The 23,379-nt window shown below is 41.8% G+C and overlaps 1 protein-coding gene across 2 annotated transcripts in view; it reads right to left on the bottom strand.

Moving 5' to 3' along the window:
- Positions 1-6,505: 6,505 nt before the first annotated feature.
- Positions 6,506-23,379, bottom strand: part of vstm2a (V-set and transmembrane domain containing 2A) — a 52,638-nt gene continuing 35,764 nt past the window's right edge. The window contains exons 4-5 of one of the 2 annotated variants that reach the window (XM_084102750.1): positions 22,274-22,607; positions 6,506-8,235 (exon numbers count right to left, since the gene is read on the bottom strand). In XM_084102750.1, the coding sequence (XP_083958876.1) occupies positions 8,159-8,235; positions 22,274-22,607 (411 nt within the window). In that variant the 3' untranslated portion in view covers positions 6,506-8,158. Of the gene's footprint in view, positions 8,236-21,610; positions 21,745-22,273; positions 22,608-23,379 lie in introns of those variants that run through there. The other variant, XM_084102751.1, reaches the window with a different exon arrangement.

Consider the following 23,379-nt stretch of genomic DNA (forward strand, 5'->3'; position numbering starts at 1 on the left):
GTCGCAACTCGCCCGCCACCTCCTCCTCTGGAGTCAGAAGCATCTGAGGTCGCTTCGTGCCATTCACATTCCTGGTGCACTCAACACTATAGCCGACGAGCTATCACGTGCAGCACTTCCAGGAGAATGGAGACTCCATACCCAGGCGGTTCAGCTGATTTGGCGTCGTTTCGGAGAGGCACAGGTAGACCTGTTTACCTCCTCAGAGACCACCCACTGCCACCCACTGCCAATGCGCTGAAGTGGAACCTGTTCGTCGAATGGTGTTCTTCTCACCAAGAAGACCCCCGGAAATGTTCGCTCAGAGCCGTGCTTTCCTTCCTGCAGCAAGGGTTGGAGCGGAGGCTGTCCCCCTCCACCCTCAAAGTTTATGTGGCGGCAATATCTGCACATCATGACCCCATACTGGGTAAATCGGTTGGGAAGCATGACCTGGTCGTCAGGTTCCTTAGGGGGGCGAGAAGGTTAAATCCTCCTCGTCCTCCTTCCATACCCTCTTGGGACCTTACGCTGGTCCTAAGAGCACTTCAGCTCGTCCCATTTGAGCCTTTGCAGTCAGTTGACTTAAAGCTATGAAGACTATGAAGTCTTCATCTAACTATGAAGACTTTGCTTCTGCTGTCATTGGCCTCCATCAAGAGGGTAGGGGACCTGCAAGCATTTTCGGTCGACGAATCGTGCCTGGAATTCAGGCCGGGTGACACCAACGTGGTTTTGAGACCCCGGCCTGGATACGTGCCCAAGGTTCCAACCACTCCTTTCAGGGACCAGGTGGTGAACCTGCAAGCGCTGCCCCCGGAGGAGGCAGACCCAGCCCAAGCTTTGCTTTGTCCCGTCCGAGCACTCAGAGTGTACATAGACCGGACACAAAGCTTCAGGACCTCAGACCAGCTCTTTGTCTGTTTTGGAGGCCAGCAGAAGGGGAAGGCTGTCTCCAAGCAGAGGATGGCCCACTGGATAGTGGATGCCATCATCTTGGCTTACCAAGCACAAGGTGTGCCCTGTCCTCTCAGGTTGCGAGCTCACTCTACCAGAAGTGTTGCATCCTCCTGGGCTCTGGCACAGGGCGCCTCGCTGACAGACATCTGTAGAGCTGCGGGCTGGGTGACACCCAACACGTTCACTAGGTTTTATAGCCTTCGTGTGGACCCGGTCGCTTCCCGTGTTCTCGCCTCAAATGGTCAGAGACACGAGGGGGCCCCGGTGTAGTGTCGGCTTGCTGCGCCCACAAGTGCGCTACAATTCTCCAGAGAGTCCTCTTAGTAGACCCTGTGAGTCCTCCGATCATCCCTATGGCGTCCGGACGTTGCGGAGCGTCCGGTGCCAGGCCTACGACTGATGTATCTTCGAGAACCAGCTCTAGACCTGGATGCCCATATGTGTGACCTTCAGCAGGGTTCCATATGTGTGTTCCACGGCAAGCTCTTAATGAAACCCGTGTCTCCCCTGGCAGAGTCCGCCCTGCCGTCCCTGCCAGTGTTGTTATCCTTCGATGGTGAGAGCCACTCAGGGACTCCGTATTGCACAGCCCTCAAGAGGTTAGTCCATACGGTATCTTCCACTAGACCTCTAGTAGGATGTGGATTCCGCAGTGTTCCCTCCTTTGTAAAAGAAGGGGGGCACGCTTTCCCAGCGTTATCCAGTATTTGTCACTCTAAAGGGGTTATTCGGAACAGTAGTGACGGACACTCTCTGGGTAAGCCCTGCCTCATTGCCAAGAAGGGTAAGAGGGTTTAGGAGGCTTGCCCAGGGCGCTGGAAGCGGGCAGCGCCCGTGGTGCTTTTGGTAGGGATCCCAAAATCGTCGGTCACGACGAGACATCGAGAGTGACCGAACGATAAGGGAACGTCTCGGTTACATGTGTAACCCTCGTTCCCTGAGAGAGGGAACGGAGACGTCTCGTCCCGTCGCCACGGGCGCTGTACCGTCGCTGGGGCCTGGGTCGCCAACTCGGCTCAACTCCTCAGCGAAAAACTGATTGCATCATGCACCAGCTGCTCATTTATACCCGCGCTGACGAGGCAGAGCAGCTGAATGCAATGATTGCATGCCAATATGAAATTGGCTTGTTTAGTTACACTCGAAGTAGATCGGTCCTCTGAGCGAGATCCCAAAATCGTCGGTCACGACGAGACGTCTCCGTTCCCTCTCTCAGGGAACGAGGGTTACACATGTAACCGAGACGTTATCATTATAGTTCTCGTAATTGGTGTGAATGGGCATCTATCCAATTCTTCTGAAGCCATGCAATAGGTTTGACATGTTAAGTTTGCAATGACGAAAAATACTTGGGACAGCCTTATTCAAATTAATGTGAAATAATATGAAGAAATAGCTTTAAATTCAATTGCAATTTATTTTTTGGACAGTGTTTGTGCATTAATCAATCCAGGTCAAGCCTCTACCTGTCACAAGCTCTCGAGATTTATATAAGACTACAATTCATTTCCAGCAGGGTCTTCACTTTCATAAAGCAGCCTCTTATTGGATTCCAGATAAAACGGGTAGAATATAAAAATCTTGAGCTCGCTTTATGGCATCCAAACAAACCACAAATCATGACTCTAAAAAGTTTTTTAGAAGAATATGAGGGACATATTGGATGCTTCCCCAGTTTATTTTTCTTTTCTATGTTTTGTATTTGTTTTTGAGGAAAATTAATAATAAAAAGAAGGCAGTGCTTTAGAGAAATGTAATGTTCATGTTTCATGAGCTTGGTGTGGAAATGTCTTTGAGCGGTTTATGCAGAACCGTGTCATATCTTTCCTCTCATCCTCAATCGATCTTCAAACATCAGATCCTTTAAAGAACATCTGCAGATGATACACAAGTGGCTCCTAATAAAAGAAAACTGAAACACCACATACTGGAAATTATGCTGCACATCTCATAAAATAAATCTATCTGTAGACAGCCCATGAAGATAGTTTATTAAAATTTGGCTAATTTTGTCTTATATTACAAACTTTAGCTTTTGCTCAGCCAAGACAGTAAAATGAAAATCACATCATGTATTTGAAAGAGTCCAGTGAACATTTAATTATGACTCAAACAAGATGGTGATCCATATATACATTGATCCCCTGTGTTGCCATGTGACGAAACACCTGAAGAAGATCTTTCTGAAATACAAATCCAGGGTTTTCTCTTGAATGGAACGGCTTCTCTCCGAACGAATGATTCTTCACATGCAGAAATCAACATGTCTAATCATAAGCATATCCAGAGATTCATTTTCAGTTATTGTTTTGGGAACGCACAGAGAGTCTCCGTTTCGTCAGATTCAACTGCTGCTGTTCATTTTTCCAAAGTTGAGCCAGTATCTCCAAAGGTTTGGCCAAAACAAGATCCCAAAGCTGGTATGCTGACGGAAAGTCTTTCCCATAGAAACATTTCTGTCCTTTCAATGCATTGTAATCATACACATATATAACTTTTCCTTTCTGAGTAAAAAAAACAAAAACCGTAAAACATAAGGAATGGAAATAAACCATGCGGCTTAAGTTTACAGTGACTTTTCCACAGGCTGTACAAGGCATCAAATATATTCATCTAAAACTTTTGAATTAAATGATTTGTTTTTGTGATAGTTAACCACAGGTGTCCTGCGCTAAAATGCTGCAGATGGATTTAGATTAGGTGTTTTGTCTATTTACAGCACACACAAATGTGGATCATCATCATTGTGTGCCCTATTTAAAGTGCCGCCTTAACAAAGTTTCACCTTTCGCCTTCAACAAATTTAACAAAGTTTTATGTAGATCAACCTACTCAAATCAACAAACCTACGCTGTACATTACCATCTATAGCAGCTGCTCTCAAAGTCACACATGCCCATAAATCTAGAGAGAATTTAGAGGTTCCAGCTGGCTTTATGATTAGTCTTCCAATTATGAAGAGTACAATTTGGCAAGAATCTTGCTGAACAACCTTCTATCGCATGACCCGTCTCATTATTCAAAGAAATATCATGGTGTACTTTTTGTTCCATGACCTCATTTAAGCATCAGGATCATACAGCCATCAAAGTACAGACTAACAGTTTACATTACATTACATTACATTACAGTGTCCCTGTTGGAGCTGCAAGTCAGAAACGGCCTTTAGTAAATGTCAACGCAACTATTTGTGTCCTGCACCATCATAACCGTTTTATCATATTTCAAACGTTTATGAGGGTTTTAAGAGGGAACTTTTAGGGTTCAATTAAAAAAAAGTTCTCATGATTTACTTTATTATTTACTAATTGTTTTCTCATTTCCATGGGAGTCAAATCAGCGTTTTTTATAGTTAACTAAAACTGAAACCAAAACCATGAAAAAAATATTAAGGTTCCATTTGTCAACAAATGTGATTTTCTTGTTTCTTCTCTCAGCTGTGGTTCCAAAAATGACAAAAGCACCATCAATGCATCATGAATTAGCCCGTTCTAGCCATGCACTATTATTCAAATCGTATCTAATAACTTTGTGGCATTATTCACTGATAAAACTACAAACCCTAAAACACCACCCTCATTTGAACATTCAGAAATGTATGCCTCAAGAATCATGTCATGTGTCTTGCGACCTATTGTGACGTGCCTATAACTAAACTGCTATAATCATAATACAAAAATTTTGCATCAAATATGTAACAGAGGTTTATGCAGAGGTTTTAGCTGAAAACTGAAGTGAGAAGCGACATTTTTGCTGGTGCAAGATAAAAATCGCTATGGGGTCGTTTCCTTATGTGACTTTCTTGAAGTTAACAGAATTTTAAGTTGCTTTTGTGTTTGCTGTTGGGAGATTCTCTTTTGTTATGTTTTAATCCCAGTGTAATCCCTATACAACTGCCCCGAAAGCCAAAACTGAGGAACAAACACTACGCACAGCTCGACTATGAGTGAGAAAATTAGTTTTCGAAAACCGAGCATATTTTTGGCATACATGAGGGTCTTATGTATTTTGTAAACAGTCTTGCAATGTGCCCATCTCAGCAGTCTTTGGTTAAATTATATAAAAACACCTCAAGGCATCTATATATGAGCAGAATGTCAAACAGAATGAGATCCATCAACCGCAGCTTCAGATTCTTTTCAAAACATTCCTGTAGGGACGTCTTGTTCTTGTTGATAACACAGTGTTGGTTAAATGTCACCATCTTATTTCCAACCAGCATCACAGGTGATGTCATTTTAAAGGGGTCATGACGTGGTGCAACGGATCTCAAAACTCACGGTTCTGATCATTTACGTTTTTTTAGCCTTGGATCGTATCATTTCTCGAATCAGCAAAAAAAAAATAAATAAATAAATAAATAAATATATATATATATATATATATAATTATTACTTAAAGTACTTCGATACCACAGCAAAAAAAAAAAAAAGTTAAAAAAAAACTACTAGCCTAACTGATAAAGTTCAGACATTATTAAAGAATTAAAGAACTGAACAGTCAGTAATAAAATAAGAACAAATACACAAATTACAAGCAGAGATGAATACTAAATAAGAAAGTTACAAAGTTTAACAGTAGTATTCAGGTACAGAAATTAATAATTAGGCCTAAATGTAAAATAACACTCTTTGTTCACTGTAGAAATTAAATATACTTTCATCTTTGTTAAAGCTGTATTTTGTTGTTTAATTAGCATTAATGAAAGACAACATTAGGAATATTAGGCTGCTGTCACTTTAAGACCGAATAAACTGACACACATCCGGTTTCTTTCTCAACTGTTCACTTATGACATATACGAGAGAATACTTGCAGAGACAGGTATTTTGACATAATATTGTGTTTACGTGTCCGTTCAAGGGCAAGGAAATGCGAAAGAGGAATCAATTCGGTGTTCGAGCGCTGTCTAAAATGTGCCTCTCTCTCTCTCTCTCTCTCTCTCTCGCTCTCTCTCTCTCGCTCTCTCTCTCTCTCTCTCTCTCTGTGGCGTGTGCTCGAACTGTGATTGGCAGTCAGTTTTTTTCAGAGCATAGTGTCGGTTTCAGTGAATATGATAACAAAAAAATCTTGCCAATTGCAGCTTTAAGGGAATTGTGATGTCACACGGGCAAATACATTTGCATATGCTCGCCTCCAGAGCAAGACATCAACCAATAGTTATACATCAGCGCATCATAGGCCCCGCCCACTGGTGTTCAGTCGCTAAACGGCTGACATTTACCTTCACTGGATGTGAGCGTTGCGTCAAAAGCAAACAGAAGCCATTATATTGACTGACGCTGTCTACACTGATACAGATGTGTTCAGTTTCTGACATCTGTCGACAACAGGACAAAAGGAAGAGAGAAAGAACGCTTTGATCGTCCAGTTTAAACAGGTGGTTTGAGTCTCTGTACAGACTTCAGAAGGATCCCAGCGTCGGAAACAAGCTGATGGTTTATTTTAATGGTGTCCCGGATCGCGTCTGAGGATTATGTTTGTTCGGAGCATTTGACTGAGGCACAGTGTTGCCATGAGACAGAGACAGAGACAGTTCGCAAAGAAAGATGAAGCAGCGACTGTATTGGATCTGACAGCAGCAGAATCACAAACCGTAATAACTTTATTAACAATGCAAGTGAACCTCATGGAACAAAGTCAATAAAGTAATTAATAAAAATAAAAAAATCCATGTCATGACCCCTTTAATGCGGCTTCTGGGAATCAGAGGATGTTTTAGTGATATATTGTGTTCAGACACTGAATAAACAACTTATTTGTAATGTTGAATGATTAGAGTATATGTTCGTTTGGAATAAGTGCCTTTGGCATAAGAACAAGGCTAAAAACACTCATTTTAAAAGTGTCCTGCAAAGCCGACTCTCCTATTGCTTTAGGGAAAATGGTTCCTTCTTTGATAATTCATAGAACGTGCAATCTGCATTTCCAAAATGGAAGGACAAATGCACACACACACACACACACATATGTGTGTGTGTGTATGTGTGGTATATATATAATGGTATATGTACCATTCTATGTTAGCCAGAAAGTACTAAGCTATTCCTTTTTTAATTAAAATAAATAGAGGGGAAGAGAAAACCAATTGTCAACAGCTATTGATTTTGTCTGCTTTAGTGGAAATCCATGATACATGATTTTGAAGATGGTAAACACCGCAGAATTGACAGTTGTTTCAAGAGGTGAAAAGCAATCATCTTCGACACTTAAACGTAGGTGAATCATACTTGAGATGTTTAGAGGACACAATCACAACATTCAGTTGCACTGAAGGTCATGGAACACCTTTAGTGATATGAAGGTTGAAAGCTCAGAACATTTATTTCGATCAATTTGTCCGACCCTCAACTCTCCAACAAAAGTAAGTAAGAGCCAAACAAACAATAACTTCTCAACCCACCCGCACTGAAACGGTGCTTTTAAATGGCACTATTGTGTGTGATTTAGTTTCCAGCCATAGACTACCAAGCTCACATGCTACATGCTAACTGAACATGGAAGGGCATGTGAGTTTACAACGCTACTAACAGGACGGAGGGGCGAAAGGAATATACTCACATTTATTATGCCAAAAATAAATCAAAAGCACATATTTAAGCAAGAACATCTGCATTAATGAAGCTCACTGCAGCTCAATGCAGCGTAAACACTGTGATTTACCACATCAACTAGCGATCCAGAACACAACATGTACTAAAGCCGTGGAGCCATTACTTTTGTTTTCAAGGCTGTTTTTGCATATGAATGAATGGCAGCTGTACAGAGTCAAGGGAATTTGAAATCAAATACTGTATATATATATATATATATATATATACTGTATATCTGTTCATATATTCATATGTTACACAAATATAGACTCTTCAGAGCAATGTATTAAATTCACAGCTGGAGATAAAAGGTAAACAAAAACCAACCAAAAATATATATGGGGCACAAGATCCCATAAGAGTCTGTGTCCGTGTGTGTATGTGTGTGTGTGTCTGTCTTCTGTATGATTTGGAGCGTGAAGCACGTGTCCACTATGGCAGTTTCCTTCTCTTATAGGCTTTTTAAAGAAAAGAGCTTCTGGTGATGATCATTAGACTACATTGGGTGCAGTGGTTTGAAGTAAGGGTAGGGACGACTGTTCTGTCCGCTCCGTCCAAATAGCAGGAATTTTTCTTTTGGCTCTGAAATAAGAGTGATTCTGGGAAAAAGAGTCACTGTCTTGAAACTATAGCCACGCTTCCCTCATGAGGCCAGACGTGAGGAGAAGAAGAGCAAGTCCATTACTTTTGGCTATCCTCGTACCTGTGGGGGAAGATGAAAGGACATTGAACCATGAAAAATTTTTTTACTTGAAATAAGATAAACATTAAAGTGCCCCTATTATGCTATTTAAAAAATCCAAATTTTATTTTAGAGTCTCCTACAATGAGTTTACATGCATCCAAGGGCAAAAAACATTTACATTTTCTCACAATATACATTGCAGCATCAGCTCTTTTCTCCCAGTGTCTGAAACGGTTTGTTTGAAGATTCAGTCTCTCTAAACCCCACCTCTCTGAGTGCTTCTCTGCTCTGATTGGTCAGACGGCCCAGTCTGTTGCGATTGGTCGATCTTCTCGACATGAGCAACACAAACCAAACTCTTCCAGTCTCAGATAAAACTACACTGTTTGAGGGCAGGGCAAAGAGACGCTGCTCAGCCAACCAAGACCAGAGGCTAGCATTATGCAAATGTGTTACATTGTTATAAGGGTATCTAACAGGAAGTAAGACTGTTGCTCATTTCAGCAGTTCAGAATCGCTTCTTTTGTTTAGGAGACAATAACTTTATTTGTTGTGCACTTTGACCTTTAAAACTTTGCAATTCACAAACAGCGATATTACACACTACATGAAAGGTAACATTTGAAAAACTTTAACTGAAATAAAACAAAATATAAGAAACTTATTTTATTTTTTTTCATCTAGTTGCCTTCTAAAAACAACTAAAGCTAAAACTGAAAAAGTATAAAAGCTATATAGACATATGCTACTAAAAATGGCAAAAACACAACTAAATCACTACAACTTGAAATTAAATTTTTAATAAAAACGTCTCGGGTTACGCCTGTAACCTTTGTTCCCTGAGAAGGGAACGAGACGCTGCGTCGAGAATCGACACATTGGGGAACGCCTTCAGCATGACGCGTCTGAAGCCTGTATGGAACTAGTCCTATCTCGATTGGTGTTGCGTCATTACGTCACTCATGTGATGGTGATGCGGAAGCTATAAAGGGACGCCGGATCACAACAGTGGCAGCTTCTGATTGGTCGAAGCAAGTAATTCTCAGTAGCGCAGGAAGTGTGGCCGAGGGACGCAGCGTCTCATTCCCTTCTCAGGGAACGAGGGTTACAGTCGTAACCCGACACGTTCCCTTTTGAGGGAACCCGCACTGCGCCGAGAATCGACACATTGGGGAACGAAATGCCCACTGCGCCACACTGAGAAGTACACGCCCTGGTGTGAAGCAATCTTGCACAGTCAAGACGAGAAAACTTGTGAACCCGGTGTAGAGAGCGGATCCAGACTGTAATGTCTTATGAAGGTGTGTGGGGAGGCCCAGCCAGCAGCATCAAAGACCTCTTGAAGGGAAACCCCTGCTAGCAGAGCTTTAGAGGAAGCCACTCCTCTAGTTGAGTGGGCTTTTATCAGAAGAGGTGAAACTTCCTCCAGCCCAAGGACCTGTGTACATAGGCCTCCAGAGCTCGGACCGGGCATAACAGATGTAATCTTGCTAGGATGAAATGCCTGTAGAATTATAGACCGTGCCACATTTGTAGGCACCTTAGGCACATGGCCGGGTCTAGAGTGGAGAATAGCTCTCACTCTGCCAGGAGCGAACTCGAGGCAAGAGAGCGCAACATATAGCGCCTGCAGATCCCCGCCTCTTTTTAGGGACATAATAGGCAACAGGAAAGCTACTTCTAAAGATAAAAAATTCTCAGACACCTCGTCCAAAGGTTTGAAGGGTGCCAGGGATAACCCTTCAAGAACCACTGCCAGGTCCAACGTGGGGACCCTGGACTGGACAACAGGCCTCATCCTCCTAGCTCCACGAAGGAAACGTACTATAAGTGGGTGTCTCCCAAAGGTGCCCACCCTTAGAGGCATGTGGAAGGCAGCTACAGCCGCCACATAGACCTTAAGGGTGGATGGGGAGAGCCCGTCAGAGAAACGATTCTGGAGGAACTCCAGTACTGAAGCCACTGGGCAGTTAACTGGGTCCAACTGATGTTCTCTGCACCATAAGTTGAATACATTCCATTTTAATGCATACAGTTTCCTCGTGGAGCGGGCTCTAGAGTTTAGGATGGTCTCAACAACCTCAGTTGAGAGACCAGCATTTACAAGTTGGTCCCCCTCAAGACCCACAGCTTCCACACCTCTGGCCGAGGATGATGTATTGTGCCCCCGGCCTGAGAAAGAAGGTCCCTCTTTATCGGGATTTGCCATGGAGGGCCTGCTAGAAGAGCTATAATGTCCGAAAACCATACTTGGGCCGGCCAGTATGGGGCTACTAGGAGCAAGCTGATCCCGTGCCGCCGGACCCTCTCTAGAAATGTTGCCTCGGCCATGCCTGCACCATGGCACCCAGTCCCAAGGGAGCTGGATGCGTGAGGGAAAACCAGAGTGGACAGTGAGTATCCTCGTGAGAGGCGAACAGATCCACTTCCGCCTGACCGAACTCCCCCCATATCAGCTCCACCATCTCGGGGTGGAGTCTCCATTCCCCGGGCCTCAGCCCCTGCCTCAACAGGATGTCTGCTCCCACATTTTTGTCCCCGGGAATAAACATTGCTCTGATTGAGAGTAGTTTGCCCTGGGACCACAGAAGAACCTGATGTGCCAGTCTGCATAGAAGGCGCGATCTCAGGCCCCCCTGTCAATTTATATATGAGAACACTGACTCTCTCTAGAGCATGATGGCCTCTGAGGTCCGGAAGGAAATGTCTGAGAGCCAGAAATACTGCCAACATCTCCTGGCAATTGGATGTACCATGAAAGATGGTGGTCCTTCCAAAGTTCCCTGGTATAGTGGCCCTCCATGACCACTCCCCAGCCTGTGAGGGACGCATCCGTGGTCACTATTTTTCTCTGACACGGTGCTCCCAGCACAGGGCCCTGGGACAGGAATCAGGGTTTCTTACACATGACCAAAGAACGAAGGCATCTGCGCGTTACTTTGATCATGCGAAATGGGTTCCCCCTCGGGGAAAACCCTCTGGTCCTGAGCCACCACTGCAGGGCCCTCATATACAGCAGGCCAAAAGGTATCACGTTGGACGCTTCTGCCATAAGACCCAGAACCCTTTGAAAATGTTTGACAGTGATGGCCTGGCCTAGCTTGATACTCGTGACTGTGGTCAAGATGGTATTTATACGAGCAGGAGACAACTGTGCCCGCGTTGTAACTGAATCCCACACTACCCCCAGGAATATAGTTCTCTGTAGAGGAATTAGTGAACTCTTCTTGACAATGAGTCTCAACCCCAAGCACCTTAGATGGTTCAGAACAACATCTCGATGTTGAACCGCCATCTCCTCTGACTGTGCCAGAATGAGCCAGTCGTCGATGGTGTTGAGAATGCGAATGCCCTGAAGTCTCAGTGGAGCTAGAGCGGTATCCATGCATTTCGTGAAGGTGCGAGGTGACAGTGCTAGGCTAAATGGAAGAACTCTGTATTGATACACTTTTCCCCCAAAAGCGAACCTCAGAAACTTCCTGTGCTGGGGAAGGATGGATATGTGAAAGTACGCGTCCTTTAGATCTATCGTGACAAACCAGTCCTGGGACCTGATCTGACTCACGATAATAGGCGTGGTTAGCATTTTGAACCCGAATCTCCTCAGAGACCGGTTCAATACCCTGAGATCTATTATAGGACTGTGCCACTGTGCACAGGACCCACTGAGATATATTTCGAAGACCCTTCCAGGTGTCTAGATGTTCTACTAGGGGGACCAGTCTCTCGAGACTGACCTCGGATGTTATATTTTGGATTTCGGTGACCTGAAGCAGTTGACTGGCAGGAACTCACAGATTGAATTTTTCTAAAGGCCTCGTGAGAGGAAGCGAACTCGACAGGGCCGCAATATTTTCGGGCGGACACTGCGATTAGCATTCGCTGGAGGGCTCTGCGAAGGAGCGAGCTGTTGATGCTCGATTGTGGGGGTGCCCTCAGAGGCCTGCACATCACGTCAGGACCTCTTCGCCAAAGCCTTCCTCGCCTGAATGACAGTCCTCAGATCTGTCTTCAGCTTGGAGGACTTCAGCTGAGGGTGTTGCAACACTCTCCTTCTGCTGCTGCAGGTGCAAGGAGCTGGCAGCTGCCTTGTGGGACTGCCCCCTGGCAGCAGACCCACGAGATCTGGAACGACGGCGGGGGATTAATTGTTTGAATGTGGCTGACTGTCGCTTCGCCTCTGCAGGGAAAGCCCTGTCCTTCTCCCCAATGCCCGACAAGTTCAGCCACAAGTGCCTCTCTGTTGCTACCAATGCTGACATGGAGCGGCCTATGGCACGGGCCGTCTCCTTGGAAACACGGAGAGACAAGTCAGACGCTCGACCTCCCCGCTGTCATCCACCTCTTTGAGGAGATCGGCCTGGTATGCCTGCAAAATCCCCATCGTGTGCAGACATGCACCAGCCCGACCATGCACCATATATGCTTTCCCCACCAAGGCTGATGTAGTACAGCAGGGCTTGGAAGGGGACGCCGGACAATGCAGCGTCGGGTGAGAGATATGACGCTAATGTCTCTTCGACCCGCGGCATCGTCCCATAGCCTTTCTCTTTCGAGCCCACGATGGATGAATATATATGAATGTTGGGGCTCTATAGATGGGACGAGAAGGGCTTATTCCACGATCTCGACACCCCGGTGAAAAATGGGAGGCTCCAGCGCGAAGGCTGTGCAGGAAGCGCTCATCTAGTTTGCTTTTTCTCATCGCTTCCTGCTTTTCTGCTGGCCAATCGATGTTTATGGCCACTGCCCTGGTTACAACCTCCAGCAGCTCCTCGAAGGAAGGAGAATGGGGTGGCAAATCCTCACATTCTCCTGCCTCGATGCTCAAAATATCTAACTCCTCGGAACAAGCCAGATAATTCGAGCATTGGGTCCTCGCCACGGGCGGAAGAAGCTGCAGAGCGGGCTTCTGACCTGTGCACGGGACCAATAGAGCTGGCTGCTGAATGCTGAGAAAGGGCCGAAGCCGTCTCAACATGAGGACCGCGCTGCCTCGACAGATCCACGGGGAGCGCGAGCCTGGTCTGATTCATCGAACAGGCTCAGGCGGGAGCGGAGCGTTCTCAGGGGCATTAGATCACAGTTTGCACAGACAGCGCCCTCGAGCGATGCCCGTGCATGCTCCACTCCCAGAAAAACAACACAGAGCGAGTGTGTGTCTTCCTCGCTCATATAGCGCGGGCAAGGGGCCGCACACTGCCTGAATTGTTTCTCCTTACTCGCCATTATTTTTCTTTTAAATATGTGCTTGAATGATTATGTTAGACACACAACACCAGATAAGACAAAACAGTCACACAGAACGCTTGCTGAAGACCAGAAAGCTGACGCTGTTATTCTCGACGCAAGAATAGCAGCGCAAGTTCCCTCGAAGGGGAACTATAATAGCATCTCAAATAACACTGGTAAAGAAACTAATTTCTTTAAGAGTTTTGAGCATGGGTGTTTTTAGCCATAATACTTTCTGTATGAATATAATGTGCATTAGTAGAGGAGTGCACATTCATTTGTGTTACATAAACGCTGATGTGTTTTGACTATTTTGGAGTTTTTGACAACTAAAATTACATTACAGTACCTGCACTTTTCCAGGTGCATGGGTTATTTTGGCCCTCATTATGTGAGCTATTGCATTCATTCTGCTCGTCTGACAGCATTTAATAACAGTATATAAATTTGCTCTAGTACGGTAAATACAGCTCTCTCCCCAAAGCAAGGAGTTCATCCAGCCCTATGACAAAAAGTAAATATGAGCTCCTCTTCCTCCATATAATGTACACCTCTTTTTAATATTACTATTTTCTTAACAAAGTGCAATCAAAACAACTCTAAGCCACCCGGGTGCCAGAAAACGGTATGGTTTTATTGGTCTGCATCTACCTATTCACAGAAGCCTTGTGCTAAAACCTCCCCACATAAATCAAACTGAAAACTGCCATTATACCATGAAAAGGGATTAATGCGCACAGCCTTCTGCACTTTTCTAAAGGCTTTTCAGAGTATTTTTAAAACACCTATGTGCTGACAGATGCGTTACGGAGAAAGAACGACTACAAGTACAGGTATGTGTCGGAGGCAAGTTTAGAAATGGATAAAGGTTTAATTTAATAAAATGTTGGTTTTTAGTGGTGCAAGGGTGTGTAAAAAAGTGGTAACCTGCAACTTATCTTTTTTCTTTCTTTTTTTTTTTACATGATTTAACCCATTCAAATGAATTTTGTTGGTATTAGATTAGGTAATTGATTCACCAATATGAAATAAAGTTATATTTTTGATATTTCAGTGTAGGTACGCTTTGATGACATTTGTAAATGTTGAAAAAAATCCACTTTCCAGTCTATTGTTAGCAGGTTTGATGATGTTCCATTTCTCGCACAGAACTATAAATAAGCCTGCATTTTTGAACTGCATTTCTCCTTGTTTTTCTCATATTTTCCTCTAGACCTCCTTTGAACAATAAAATGAGGTGGGATGCAAGGCCTAAAGACTTCAAAGCAAATGTGATCTGATTCCACTCTCGACTTATTGCATTCCTGCCTCGACTACAGAAAAGAACGAGGGAAGCTCAAGGATGTATACTGGCCATAAACCCCCCAAAAACAAGGCAACAAAAAGGAAATGGAAAATGAAATATTCACTAAATCACGGTGACATTTAAGGGATTTTTCCGTCAGAACAAGCAGGGCAATGTTCCTCAGGGAGCTTCATTCCCTGAAATAGAGGAGGAACCCCCCCGTGACCCGATACTCTTCTCTGCCAGATCTCATTTGGCCCGAGGTGATCAAGCCGAACGGGAACGTTCCTGAAACAAGCAATCGCATCGGACCGAAGCTTCCCTCCCTTTTTCCGCTCGCAGGGAATAATTAATCATTCCTGCCGGCCCTTTTTACCCTGGGCTGAGATGCACTGTCGATTATGCATAGCATCTATACGTTCATTACCAGTCGAGTCTGATTAGCTGTAAGGAAGAGTGTGTTCATGCCAGAATGTCATCATCTATAATTACAGCTCGCTGATGTTGTGGAAGTGAAGGTTCTCGAAGGTTAACAAAGTTCACAATACTCATGTTTAAGTGAAGCGGGTTAGACGTGTAAAGGTACAATTTGTAGCCTTAAGCCTTTAATATAATCTAACCTTGATTCCACATGCTGTACAAATGACATGATAGAAGAACCTCCTTGCAATAAATTTGAAATCATCTTGATGTTGCATAGTTGACTGATGATAGATCAGAGCTTTCTTGTTTTCCATCTTTCTCTCTCTTCAGCTCAAACGGTCAGAGATATTCTCTGATATTTTTGAAGGTTCAGGAGGTTTGGCTGTAAATCAGAATGGTCCTATTCAAATAATGAGCTGAAAATTAAATTGAATCGGCCAAAGCGCACAAGATGTTGAATTAGAACGACAGCAAAGAGGAATTTATTGAATTGCAATTCAAAGAAATTTACCAAGGTTACTAAATTGTATTAGTCTAACTTGATTTAAGTATTTAAGTGAATAATTACATGATTAGTTTATACTTTCAGTACTTGATTTATGCTTATGCATATGTGTTTCATAAGTAGTATTTTATTATTATTATTTCAGTTTTTGTTTATTTTTCCAATGTGCTCCATAAAATAAAAGTAAATTTAGTATAATGAAAATGTCTCGGGTTACTTGACTGTAATCCTGTTCCCTGAAGAAGCAGCATAGCAGCAGTCTTTAATAGCGCTCTCAAAATGTTAGCACAAAAACAGTATTTATACATCACATTTTTTATCTTACATTTAAAAAAAAAAATGTTTTTACTTGTTTCAGGACGTTCGGAGAACAGTCAAAAGTAACATTCCCATAATGTTTTTTTTTTTGTTTTTTTACAAAATTTAAACATTCAGAAATAACATTTTCATAACTTAATGGAAACATTAGCTAAACATTCTTAGAACATATTTTCTCCTTCTTATTTCAGATTCAACAACTGAAGTGTGATATAAAAGACATTCTCAGTGTAATGAATGAGCTGGGTCTGATATTTGATCATTTGTTGATCTTGTTAGAGTCTGTTTGCATCGTTGTTGTTGGCAGTGACCAGATTAAATCTCTTTCAATATTTTACACCACCACAAACCTGATAGACTCACTGTAGACTATTAATATTGACATCCAGACAGATCTGGTCCAAATATCTGCCAGTGTTTTACAAGATTATGTTTTTCATGCCACGCTCAGGTTGCCTGTTATTTAAAAACTGTCACAAACTCTGTGTCGAATTAATATAATGAATGTTAATCTCTCTATGCTAACATGATCTCGTATTAAACACTGAGGCAGACTTCGCTTTCAAAAGAGGAATACATTTGCTATTTTGAGGTCAATATTATCTGTCGATGAAATGATATTTATGGTCTGCTGAGGGTTTATACTCCAGTACGAGCTCTGCCACTAGTTTAAATAAACCAATTAACAACTCTTTTACATATTAAATTAGTTATGCCATAATATTGTACATTTTAAAAAAGCATATTTGTATGATTTGTAAAGCAACGGCAAGGTCATGGGTTCTGATAAAACTGAAACAAATGTGTACCTTGAATGCAATGTAAGTCGTTTTGGACAAAAAAAATGTTAATGTCAACTCAAGTTGATTTGGTTGCATTATTTCCCTACACAGTGAAATTAAAATGCAAGTATTATAGTTGCAATCCCATTAAGTACCTCATGATTGCCAATAAACATCTTGCTCCAATATTCATTATTATGTACATATTTTAAATGGTAATTTAAATGTAATTTGCTACATCAGCCACTCAGAGGGATATTTTGGGGGGAATTGCATAATATTTAACAGTGGTCAGCACACACACACACACACACACACACTTCTGCACTTCAATTTGAGACAAGAGAGCTGTCAGTTACGGTGACTGGGAGGGGACATGTTCGGTTCACTTATTTTTGTCGTGGCCACAACATATAAACTCGTGGGAACGTGATATTAAGTCGTGGGAACGTCATATTAAGTCGTGGCCACGAGATCATTTTGTTGAGGTAACGACATCATTATGTCGTGGCCACGCGATGCAAAGTCGTGGCCTCGAGATCATATGTTGAGGGAACGATATATTTTTCTCGTGGCCACGACTTCATATTTTGAGAGAATGACATCTATTTGTCGTGGCCACGAGTTGAGGGAGCCACAGCGGCCAATAGGCTACTGTAACCGTACCATAGCATAGACTGGGCTAGAGCAGAGGAGATGACAGAAGAAATAACATTTTACTTTAAATTAGGAACGTCATATAAAGATATAGTGCGGTCTTTGGCATTAAGACATGGGTACGTTATAAGTGAAAGACACATGAAGCGCATTAGACTTTTTTGTCGCACGCATATTTAGGGACCGTCTCAAAATTACATGCGATATTGCATAAACGTTTCTAACTTCAATAGCATTTGAAGACAATGACTTACAGCCATAAAACCAACTGTACATTGTTCATCCAGGTCTCATGTATGATGCACACCTTTTAGATTTTTGATATTTATGACAATAAACTGCTAAATCATATGCAAATATTGCTATGTATTTCACTATTGCCACATACCTGACACCTAGATGAACAATGTACAGTTGGTTTTATGACTGTAAGTCATTGTCTTCAAATGCTATTGAGCTTTAAATATGGTCATATTCTGTATATGATCCCACACAGTAGTGAAATGCATAGCATTATTTGCATATGATTTAGCAGTGTACTGTCATAAATATAAAAAATATTAAAGGTGTGCATCATACATGAGACCTATATGAACAATGCACAGTTGGTTTTATGACTGTAAGTCACTGTCTTCAAATGATATTGAACTTTAAATATTTTCATGTTCTGTATATGATCCCATACAGTAGTGAAATACATAGCAATATTTGCATATGATTTAGCAGTTTATTGTCATAAATATCAAAAATATTAAAGGTGTGCATCATACATGAGACCTTTATGAACAATATACAGTTGGTTTTATGACTGTAAGTCATTGTCTTCAAATGATATTGGGCTTTAAATATTGTCATATTTTGTGTATGATCCCATACAGTAGTGAAATAGGCCTACATAGCAATATTTGCATATGATTTAGCAGTTTATTGTCATAAATATCAAAAATCTAAAAGGTGTGCATCATACATGAGACCTGGGTGAACAATGTACAGTTGGTTTTATGGCTGTAAGCAGAGGCGTCGTCAGCCGATTTTGCCGGGGCTTCAGCCCCGAATGTCTTGAGTGTAGCCCCGAATGTTTTTTGAAAAGTTGACTGACAAATATGAAACTGGACAATAGTCTATGTAAACCCCCGAAATCATAAGTTGCCTTATTTCATTGTGCTTTGGCTTTGCTGCTGTCTCTGACTAGTGATTGTTGAAATCTGTCTCTGCAGATGCACCACGTGAGTGATTAGATCCTAGAATATCTCCAGGATTTGCGCAACAGCAAACAATCTCACAGCAATAAAAAAAAGAAAAGAATAAATAACGCAGTCAGCACCGCCGCACAGTCCTCTGTCAGACCAGATGTTGTCAGGCTATAGCCATGCCTTTCTATGTCAGTAAAACTCAGAAAAACGAACTTTCCTGTCGTATCAGCCGTGTGCTCGCAGCGCGCACTCTTAAATATCAAGCGCAAATGCAGAATCCTGTATCACGCAAAATAAACTACGAGCATGTAACGTTGTGTTCTGTCATCAATTAAGTATTGAAATAACCAAAAGGGAGATTAAAGCTGCGTCATTTTTCATTATTAATATTCTAACATTTTATCAATATTGCAAAGTCATCAAAACTGACTCGTGTCATAAAAAATAAAATTAGTGACCAAAAATGTGAAAAATACATCTAGCCTAAATGATCGTTCTTGACATTCTTTTAACTATAAGCAACCCAATTTGTCTAGATCTGTAATATTATTTCCTTTGTATAATGAGCTTGTCTTTGTTTTAAATTATATTGTATTTTTATTGTGAGTGTGAACTGCTGCACAGTCATGTGATTTAGTCAGCTTGATTAACATTATTACAATGTATTCCTGTTTAACACAGATGTTCTTCGCTCATTACAGAAACTAAAAGCAAAATATAAGTATAAATATTTATAAAATAAACAAACAAAATATTGCACTGGTGTTTGATTGAAATGTAGCCTAACATCTATACAAAATAATCCTTGAAAGATTTCTCATTTAAGGCCATTCCTGTTTGGAATATGTGATTGTGTATTGTCAACAATAAGCAGAAACATTGCATTTCCATTTTGTACTGTGGATCATTCATTTCAACATTTATCCTCATTCTCATGTTTAAGAATCTGTTATCTGCTTGACAAATAATTTATGCTACTGCCCACTTACATGCTTTTAAAGCTATTGTTATCCAATTTTTTTTGGCCTTCAAACACCTTAAAATGCACATATGTAGGGCCAAGAAATCCAAATTTTCTCGGGGGAGCATGCCCCCGAACCCCCTTAACTACCTTACATTTGAATGTGCATGTCTGTGGGGTAATGTGAGCTGGTGTGGCTGCCCCCTGCATATAGACCTACAATATATATTATTCTCTTTATCGAATCATGTTATCTTGTAACCCACCCCCAGCCCCTGATGTTTCGGGCTCAGCCCCTGATGTTTTTAAAACCTAGAAACGCCCCTGGCTGTAAGTCATTGTCTTCAAATGCTATTGAAGTTAGAAACGTTTATGCAATGTCGCATGTAATTTTGAGACGGTCCCTAAATATGCGTGAGACAAAAAAGTCTAATGCGCTTCATGTGTCTTTCACTTATAACGTACCCATGTCTTAATGCCAAAGACCGCACTATATCTTTATATGATGTTCCTAATTTAAAGTAAAATGTTATTTCTTCTGTCATCTCCATCTCTGCTGTAGCCCAGTCTATGGTACGGTTACAGTATTGGCCGCTGTGGCTCCCTCAACTCGTGGCCACGACAAATAGATGTCGTTCTCTCAAAATATGATCTCGAGGCCACGACTTTGCATCGCGTGGCCACGACATAATGATGTCGTTACCTCAACAAAATGATCTCGTGGCCATGACTTAATATGACGTTCCCACGAGATATTATGACGTTCCCACGAGTTAATATCACGTTCCCACGAGTTTATATGTTGTGGCCACGACAAAAATAAGTGAACCGAACATGTCCCCTCCCGGTCACCGTAGTAGTCAGTCAATAAATGGGAGAACAAAGTAACTTGCGTTACTTATTTGAAAAAGTAACTCAAGTTATTTGTAGTGAGTTACCCCAGCACTGATCCTGATGCAATAGAATGAAAGCAAAGATATTGCTCTTTAGTAAATAATAATAATTAAAAAAAAGAGTTTAAAACGTGTGTGTGTGTGTGTGTGTGTGTGTGTGTGTGTGTGTGTGTGTGTGTGTGTGTGAACATGATGGTTATTGTAGTTCTAGACTAAATGTGAGCATGCATTTACTCATCTCAAAAAAAAAAAAAGATTCAATATTCCTCAAAATGAATAAAATGAGTGAAATGCAGAATCAGAATACTATGCAAATCAAGAACTCCAATAACTAAATATGTTAAATAAAACATTTTTATGCATTTAATCTCACTTTATTGACCAATGTACTTCTGACCTTCGCTGATTCAGTTAAACCATAAGCAAAAATGACTATAGATTTTTTAGTTTTTATTGGTAAAGTAAGTGTTAAACTTTCTCCTCCTGCATCTATTCTTCCGTTACCCAGAATAACAGCAGCTGAAGGGTTTGTCTGAGCTGTTCCTCTACTGGACACGCGTGAATCTGCATTTCCTTCAGTCTGAGGATTATTATTTCACCTTTGGTGTGAAAGGGTCATTACATTTGCCCAAAAATAGAACTTTTTTTGCTATAAAAAAAAAAAAAAGCCCAAAGACCAGCCCAGGTGGAAAAAAGTAACAACGCAAAAGTAACATAATGCATTACTTTTCTAAAAAAGTAACTAACACAATTAGTTACTTGCAATATTGTAATGCATCACTTTTCAAAGTAACTTTCCCCAACACTGATCACGATTGACAGTTAATAATGAAATCTTGCAAATGCATATGAATCTGTTTTTATGGAAAACTGCAAGCAAGCAACACAAGAGTGACGATCGGACCAGAAGAAGGCCTGAAGAGTGAAGGCCTGTGAAAAGTGGAAAACGTTCCTCTGGCAATTTTTTGCAAAATGCAAAATACGTACATATCACTGCAGTTTCCAACAGAAATGAACACTAGAGGCAGTAAAACAGCAAGCACTTTTAATCGATTTCACACACAATTATGATTACAGGGGCAGACTTGTTTTCAAGCGGCTCCTTGTACAATTATGTTATGACCTCAAAACACTTTTTACCATAGTGCATGATTTGTAAACTAATATATTTAGGAGTTTTCATCACTTTACCAGCTCCATATGTTGTTTTACTGATGCTTGCTCAGTAGCTCAGCTGTACAGGATTATACTTGTGATGTGGAGAGATCCGGTACGATCCTGTGAAAGACGAGTCACGATACAAGAGCTCAAAAACAAGAGTTCAAAAACAAACTAAACACGCTTTTACCGCCATTCACTGGACATTTCACTTTAAAACTGTAGCGAAACGTGCACGACGCTACGTATTTTGCGTTTTGCAAAAATGTTGCCACAGGTATGTGTTTTCTAATGAGCCTGGGCTGGAAGAGTGTCTGAGCTGAGCCTGAGCTGTGTTGGTCTGTTTTAAAGATAATTTAAATGTAATTTGCTACATCAGCCACTCAGAATAATATTTTTTGGGGAAGTGCATAATAGCTAGCCTATTTAACGCAGTTGTCAACACACACCACAGCTTTTTTGAGCTCATTTTTCAATTATTTACAAAACACTGCAATATTTTGCCTTCATTCTATTGCATCAGGATTGACAATTAATAAGAAAAGCATGCAAATGCATATGAATTGATTTTTATGTAAAACTGCAAGTATTTTCAAACACAAGAGTGGCGATCGGCCAGAATGCGGCCTGAAGAGTGCCTCACCCTCACCTGAGCTGTGCTGGTGTGTCTGGGAGTGAGACGTCTGAGAGGTAGAGGTGGACTGGGATCTCTGGTCTGAGCTCATGTTGCTGCTGTCCTGGTCCAGACCCGAGCTGTTCTTACGGGGTTTCTTATCGGTCAGGTGCAGCGGCGAGCTCTTCTTCACGGCCCGGCTCCGCGGGCGCACGGTGGCGTTCACTTTCAGGAACGCTTGAGCCTTGTACTCTTTGAGCTCTCCGTAGTTTGCGTCCGTGACTCGACATTCGTACAGACCCTCGTCGTTCTTGCTCACCCGAGAGATCTGCAGCTTGTGGGAGATGTCATTGCCTTGGACCTTGACTGTCTGTGAAGAGAACGGAGGATTAATCCTCTCTTGAACTCGCTCGGTTATATATGTGCTGCTCCAGACACACTTTATCAATGCTAGTGTCTTTGCTTTAGAGGCCTTTCATAAAGATTTTCTCAGAAAATGCCAAGATCAAGTTATTTAAGCCTATAAAGCCTGATCTGATCTGAGAAACCTGTCGCACTCAATCTCCTACTGTCCTTCTGTCTCTGATTGATAGTTCAGAGTTTTTATCAAGTAAAAGTCTTTTACAAACGTCCACCTTCAGCAAATGCTTCAACAGTTTTTCTGCTGTGAAATATGCTCTGATTATGTCTAGTAAACATAATAACTTTCATATTGTTAGTAATATTTCAACGGGACTGAATCAACTGAGGTTTCATGAGTATCAAACAATATGACTATTTTACTTAATCTCTCAATCATCATTGCATTACATTATATGTTTTAAAACTACAGCTTTGATCATAAAACTAAGCATTTAAAAATCATGTTACTAAGACATATTATTGGCAGATACTGATATGCAAGTATCTGCTATACTGTTATATTTCAGCCCGATCTCATCCCAAGGCGTCATATACTGACGCTTTTGACATTTCGTCTACATCCAACGCACATGGCACCCTTTAGCGTTAATATGAGACGCAGATAGATATGGGCCAGAAGGCGCCTCCTAGCGGTCTAACCCTAACCCTACCCCAGACCTAAACCTACCCATAACCGAACAAAGCTCTGTGCGTGTCATATTGACGCTAAAGGGTGCCAT

This window comes from Abramis brama (genome assembly GCF_963993115.1).
Source record: "Abramis brama genome assembly, chromosome: 24".
Lineage (NCBI taxonomy): Eukaryota > Metazoa > Chordata > Actinopteri > Cypriniformes > Leuciscidae > Abramis > Abramis brama.